Source organism: Neovison vison, chromosome 14, assembly GCF_020171115.1.
Source record: "Neovison vison isolate M4711 chromosome 14, ASM_NN_V1, whole genome shotgun sequence".
Taxonomy (NCBI): domain Eukaryota; kingdom Metazoa; phylum Chordata; class Mammalia; order Carnivora; family Mustelidae; genus Neogale; species Neogale vison.
The window spans coordinates 16,934,206-16,941,443 of record NC_058104.1 but is presented as its reverse complement, the minus strand read 5'-3'; the positions used below and the strand labels follow the sequence as shown (position 1 = coordinate 16,941,443).

Here is a 7,238-nt window from a genome sequence, read left to right as displayed (position 1 = left end):
TCCCTCGGGCAGTCGAGTTGACCTATAAATTTAGCTATCACAACTGAGCTCAGTTGGTGGACAAGTTGGATGAGGCTCCCTAAATTGTGCCATCACCCAACTCCCCATCCAGAGGCCATTCAGTCTCTGGTGAGCACCACGATGTCCAGATGCCAAACAGAATATGCAAGAATGATGTTTTCTTTTAGAAACTTTGCTTTTCTTTTGTTTTGCTTTCTTAAAGGAGCTTTCTGTCCAGAAAGCAGAGGAATGAACCAACTGTAAAACGGAGCTCTTTCAGAATATACCTTACGCTAGGAAGAGGAATTTCTGTCCTAATTAAGTCATTGGGTTTCCCAAAGCAGCCTGCCTCATGCTAGGCTTTAGTCATCATTCAACAAATACTGAGTTTCTGTTATGTGCCAAGCATCAGACACAGGGAATACATCATGAACAAAACATAATCCCTGCCACTGTGAAGCTTACAGTGCAGTAGAAGAGACGAGCAATTAAAATGTAAGATACTGCAAGTTATCTTTCCCTCCCTTCCCCTGTGATCCTGTCTTGTTTCTCAAATACCTCAGTGAGATCATATGATAAACAAGATGAAGCCAGAGAGGGAGAGAAACCATAAGAGACTCTTAATCTCAGGAAACAAACTGAGGGTTGCCAGAGGGATGGGGATGGGAGGGATGGGGTGGCCGGGTGATGGACACCGGGGAGGGTATGTGCTATGGTGAAAGCTGTCAAATCATGGACCTGTACCCCTGGAGCAAATAATACATTATATGTTACTGGAAAAAAATACTATAAGTTACATGATATGGGAGAAGTTGATGGATGCTGTAGTGGGGCAAGGTAGAACAGGGTGATGGAGATCAGGAATCTAAGGGTAGGCTGGGAGAGGCAGTGCCAGAGCATTGCCAGAGTTAGCCTCACTGAAGAGCTAAGATCTATGCAAGAACTTGGAGCTAACAGTGTTAACAAGTGTTTAGAAGGGAATTCCACCATGCTGGGGGAATGGCTACAGCAGAGGCCCTGAGTCAGGGTCATTCCTGCATGCACCAGAGGGGTGGAGACCACTGGCTGAAACAGGAAAGAGGGAGGACTTGATCGGAGAAGGCAGAGGTCGTGGCGTTGGATCAGCAGAGTGTTGGGAGCCACCGGAAGGACCTTGACTTTTACTTTGAGATGAGATCCACTGGAAGGTACTGAGCTGAGGAAGGACAGGTCTGACTTACATTTTAAACGGTGGCTTAGACTAGTGGGGTAGCAGTAGAAGTAGGCAGAATGGAGAGATTCTGAACATGTCTTGATGGCTGAGCCAAGATGATTTGAATGAAAGTATGAATGAAGGAATAAATCAAGTGAATGAAGTCTTGGCCTCCACAACTAAGGATGGTGGTACAGCAACTAAGGTGGCATGGTACAGCAGATCTGGGGAAGTGAAGATAAGGAACTGTTTGGCTCCTACAGAGTTTGAGCTGGTCCATGCGGGTACAAGATGGAGATAGCAGGTAGGTGCGTGAGAATTCTGCAGTTCAGGAGAGCAGACTCGCCTGGAGACAGGCATGTGTGAACTCTCTGCATACAGAACTTAAAGTCTTATGGGGAGTGAGTGTACACAGAGAAGAGGGCCAGGGTAAGGAGGAACCAGGAACCATCAGGGAAACAGGAAGAAACTGAAGGAAGTGTAATGTCATGAAAGCTAAGTGAACAACGTCCATCAAGGATGTGATCACCAATGGCAAATGCTGCTGCGAGATGGGGTCAGACGAGGTCTGAAAACTGAGCACTCACTAAGTAGTATGGCCATCACCTGGTGACTTTCAAGAACATCCTCTCATTATACTAATTACAAATAATCACTTTATTTTACCAGCTCCTGCCCACTTTGCCAACTCCCTTTATAAAATGCCCACTGAAGAGCAAATTATTTTGTCCTACTACGAATTTTCATTAGGAATATTCAAAACTTCCAAACTCGTTTTCCACCCGTTGGGTGTAAGTCTGGTGAATATTACTTCCCCAAGCCCACTCATTTTTAATTATCATTCATGAGATATCATCCCTACTCCTTTTTAAAAGCCCTCTAGGACCCACACTTTGCTCTCCTAAAACCAACAATTGACAGAACCTACTTCTTTCCCCCTTATTCCCATGGCTGCCTCTGAAAGAGCCTTTTCTTCAGTTCTGCATTATATTTACTAAATTGATACCTTCACTTTCTGGCTGGGACACAGTAGATGTTAATAATGTGCTTGAAGAATGGAGAGAAAGAAGGGAGGGGGAAGTAAGTGGAGAAAGGGAGAAAGGGAAGCTAGGAAAAGAGAAAGGATGGAGACAGTCGTATCCCGCTGGAAAATACACGAGGCTCTCGGAAGGCAGGGCAGTGTCTTCATGCATACCATTTTTGAGGCAAATTCTAGCAATCCTTGGAAGTTATGATATGCCTAGGTCAAGTCAGCAAAAACAATTCACAAGGAAAATCATAAACCTACATCAAATAAGTTCAGAGGTGCAAACTGGTCAGCAAAGTCCTGAATGGTCCTCTACTTAGGGCTGAAAGCAGTACTTTCTGCAGAGGTCGTGACCACCGGAAAGGACAACAGCCGCACATTTTGCAGAACAGGCTTCCAGCCTGGGGAGTGAAACCTCCTCCGCCGCAGGACACGCGTTAACACGGCGCTCCGAGGGCACGTGTCCGCTTAGGGCGTCCCGGCCCAGCACCCGGTGAACCCTCGGGTGGGGGAGTCGCCGGCTCCGCACGTGACCTCCGCCGGCGGTGACCCCGCGCGCGGCCCTCGCCGGGAAGAGGTGGGCCGTGTGCGCGCCGTGGGCCCCGGGCCGGGAGAGCCACGCGAGCGCCGCGGAGAGCAGCCCGGGGCCGGCCGTCCGCGGAGGGGCCGTTGGTCAGGCCGCGGCCCGCGCTTCCGTGCGGACCCTGACAAGCCGGAGGGTCGCAGAGGCAGGAGCCACCGCGCTCGCGCCACCCCGAGAGTCTCCGGAGCCCTCCCGAGCCTCCCGCGCCCCTGCGCCATGTCCCGAGCGCTCGGCCCGGCGCCATGGAGCGGCAGCGGGCGCCCCGCAGCGTCGCGGAGAAACCGCAGTCCCGGGAGAAGCGGGAGGACGCCCGCGGCGGGCCCAGAGGGGGCGGCGGTGGGAGGGACACCCCCGCGGCTCGCGCCCCTCCCGGCGCGGGGAAGCCCTGAGGGACTGTTTCCATTTCCCACACGAAAAACCAGTTATCCCACGGCCCCGATTCGCGCCTTCCCGTCTACACAGCAGAGCGCGTCATCAGCACGGAACGTGACGTCACACAGGCGGGAAGCCACGTCACAACCAACACCCTCCACCACCCCTCACCCCCCTCCCCCGGGCTCCTAGGACCGCGCGCAGCTCCCGGCGCGGCCGGGGTCCCCAGAGCGGGGCAGAGCGCGCGGCGCGGGCGGCTGCGGCCCCCGCGGCGGCTGAGGGCCGGGGCCGGGGACTCGGAAGACGGGCACAGCCGGTTCCACGCGGGCACGCGGTTCCTGAGCCCATCGGACGCCTCTGCGCCAAACCCCGGGCGCCCTCCTGCTCAGGCCCCTGCCCCGCAAAAGGCGGGCCCCGGCGGTGCTGCAGTCGGAAGCGTCCGGGCCGGCGCTCGGGGTCCCCCGCCCGCCTGCAGCCGGGGCCGGTGCTCCTGCAGCGGGGGTCGCGAGGAGACCGGCTCGGCAGCACCCCGCCCCCGAGCCTCGCCCCGCCCCCGAGCCTCGCCCCGCCCCAGACTCGCCCCGCCCCCCGGAGCCCCCGCACAACTTCCGGGAGAGCTGCCAGCGTAACGGCAGCCTCGCTGTTTGCGGGTCTCCTCTAAACTCCTCTAAACTCGCCAAACCCGTCACCGCGCTCCTCCCGCAACTTGGATTCAGGGAAATGCAAGTCATCTGATTGGTACACAATTACCTGAGTATTTGACCAAATTTGATTATTTGGTTAAATAATAAATTTTTCAAATAAATTCCTGTATTAAACCCTTTTGGCCTTTTCTACCTAATTATTCACTTAATGCTTCTAGCGACACCTGTGCTTTACCCTCCCCCGTTTCTCTACCAGGGACGGTATATAACCACTTACTTTCAAAGCCCGTTCTGAAATTCCTCTTTCCTGGCACTGCAAGAATCAACCCAAACCAGGCTTCCAGGTCTTTCAAAGTCCTCTGTTAAGAAAGAATGGCTCAAATCGGCTATTGGGAGGTATTTCTTAACTCATTTAAGGCGAAACCCGTTTGGGATGAGTAAAATGTGTTTTTAGTTCTTTTACTTCATGGCATTATCAAATGCCTGTCTTTTAAGGTCACTGCTTTTGTTTAAGGCTCCATTTTTTTAAGCCTTTGTAACATTCCTGATAGGACTAATTCCAAGAGCTAATGAAGCGTCTCCAGCCACCACCATCACCACCACCACCACCCCGCCCCCGGCCCAGTGTGAGGGTTGGCGGGTTGCGCGGTTACCAGCACTGCGCCCTGTGATCAGGGTAGGGTCTCCCAACTTCTTGGTCCCTTGCCTGGAGGCTGTTTCTACTCAAACACTGAACGTACCTTAAACATTTGATATTGAAATACAGGACAGGCAGAAAGTGACAATGCCACCAATCTGTACTGATACAAATTTTTATTTACCTCCAAAGGGAAAATCAACATTCACATAAGCTGCCTACCCTGTATTTCCAATAGGGAAGGTGTTTCATTTACTATCCACCTTTAAAAGGTTTCAAATAAAATATAGGTAGGAAAATACATAAAGAATTCAGATTATAAAACTCTCCAGGTAATTAATGGTCATAATAATGTTGGGACTACAGTTAAAAAGGAGCAATTTTCTGTAGTCTACTTGGAAGTACAGATAATTGGTACCAAACCTATACATTAGGCTGTAATAAGCAACTGTAAGCAAATGGTATCAAACTGTATAACTCTTAAAAATTTACCTAAAGTTGTTATGAACCGTATAAAAATTGATATTATTCTTCCAGTTCTCCCAAAAGCTCTACAAAATCAGTGATGTACCATTCTGCGTTGTCTTTTACTTGTTGTCTGATCACATTTCCTCCAAATCCAATGAAAACATCCTAAGAGGGGAAAAGGGGGGGAAAGAGTTAAACAAACAAAAAGATACACCCTGGGGCAGTAAGTGTTCTTTGAAAGAACAAACTGTTTGTGCAAAGAGAGGTAAAGCCAAGCCTCTAAAGGGTGCCTTCTTGCCTCCCCTGTCCCAAAAATGAATGAGTCTGAGCACCTCTGCTGCAGATCCACTCAGGCCCAGGCCACTGCAGCCTTCCAGGAGAATTTAAGCCCCCTTAACACCAGCACAATCTCTTACAAAGATAAAATCCCCTGAGTTCTAAACTGGACGCAGGCACAGCCAGGCCAGACGATCTCAAAGAGGGAAGATGAGAGAGAAGCCTGGGGTGCAGGTGAAGTCCCACTGGCCCTAGAATCAGGACCACAGCAGGCATCTCCTGACGGGCCCTCTGTGAGCCTGACGGACCTCCCTCCCAGGGAGGGTGTTATTCTGGGCTGAAGGAGATGACAGCCCCAGGATCTAGGGCAACACTCTACTTTCCATCATTAAATTTAATATTGCGTCTATGTTGTTTCCTTAGTATCTACCAAGTGATACCTTCTTACAGTCAATGGTCTTTTAAAGCGGTACTTTCTCTTTTTCTGCCAGGGTATAGGCACATTGTACCTAATTTGGACACTGAAAATTCTTTTACTTGCCTTTTCTCTTCATTTTTGTTTTCAGACCACACAAGGGGAAAACAGAGCGAGATTCTGACCTTCCAGTTCAATTTAGCCTCATGAGCTTCCTGCCTCCTTGGCAGCCCTTTCTGCAAGCAAGCACCGACTCAGCTGTCCCAACACACTGTCGCCTTCCTTCTCTGTCCCCAAGCCTTTCAGGGCTCCCCACGGCCTAGTGGGAACCCCCAAGTGCCTGATACATAAAGTCTCCAGCAGCTGCTGAAGAGAAAGCCCATTCCTGCCAGGTTTTGCCCCCTGACAGGCCCAGGTCCGCTCCTAGTGCGTCCCCACTCTGCTCCGCTGCCCCCCCATCCCCATCCTGCCAGGCCTTCACATGGGGGCTAACCTTCCTCTATATCACACACTCCTCTGACCACCTCTGAGGGTTATACGTCTGTGTAGACACACTCGCGCTCGGTTCAGTCAGGCCTGTCATTCAGTCAGACCTGTTCAGTAAGGTCCTCTGCAATTCAGAGTTTGGTCATTTCTTGACATCAGGATTAGCAGCAACCTGACAGAACTCCCCACGGTTTCCTTCAGGTACTCCTCCTTCAAATGGCCCAGCCTCTGTGACTAACTCAGCACCAGTGTGGGGGGTCAATCATCTGAAGATGTCTTATCTTGAGTTGACCCAAGTCAGTGAAAAGGACCCAAAGGTTCTTTAACCACTTTGTGTTAATCATTTACAGAGACAACTATTTTCAGATCTCAGGAAAGTAGGTACTGAAAAGTTCACCACTCTATATTTGGTTCTGTTTTTCTTAATTTAGAATGAAATGATAAGGATAAAGTCCTACCTGAAAGGGACATATTTGATATTCTGGACACTTACTACACAGCATGTGTTTCCAGCTAGTCTCAGAAAACATTCATTCATAGGAATGAAGTGCTTTAACACAGGGACACTCTCAAACCTCCCTGAGCCTCAGTCCCCTAACTAGTAAAAATGAGAAGATAATGTATAAAGAAATACTTAATCAAATATAAAAACACAGGGACGCCTGGGAGGCTCAGTCCATTAAGTGTCTGCCTTCAGCTCAGGCCATGGTCCCTGGGTCCTTGGAGCAAGTCCCACACTGGGCTCCTGGCTCGGCAGGGAGCCTGCTTCTCCCTCTGCCCCTCCCCCCTGCTCCTGCATGCTCTCGTGTCTCTCTCACTGCGCACACACGCTCTCTCAAAAAATAAAATCATATATATGTATGTATATACATTAAAATTTTGGTTCCAGCTACGAGAGCTGTCTTACTATTTCTGGTATTATTCGGGGAAGTGAAGCTGAAAATTGGGCACACACCTGGGCTGAGAGGTGTCAGGAACCAGGTCAAAAAGTTCTAAACCATTCTCTTCCTTAGGTTTGCAAAATGTCAGCTGACATACTGAGACTGAAGTTGTTTTATTTGTTTTGGTTTTCACAATACAACCTAGTGTTCTTGTTTAACTTTCACCAGTCTCACAGGGAGATTGTGAGTTCCAAATT

The 7,238-nt window shown here is 50.1% G+C and overlaps 1 protein-coding gene across 6 annotated transcripts in view; it reads right to left on the bottom strand.

The window, feature by feature from the left end:
• Positions 1-4,614: 4,614 nt before the first annotated feature.
• The window catches only part of PSPH (phosphoserine phosphatase), a 41,948-nt gene continuing 39,324 nt past the window's right edge, over positions 4,615-7,238 (bottom strand). For all 6 annotated transcript variants that reach the window (XM_044232623.1, XM_044232626.1, XM_044232628.1 and 3 more), the window contains one exon: positions 4,615-5,088. In XM_044232623.1, coding sequence (XP_044088558.1) covers positions 4,981-5,088 — 108 coding nt within the window. In that variant the 3' untranslated portion in view covers positions 4,615-4,980. The remainder of the gene's footprint in view (positions 5,089-7,238) is intronic.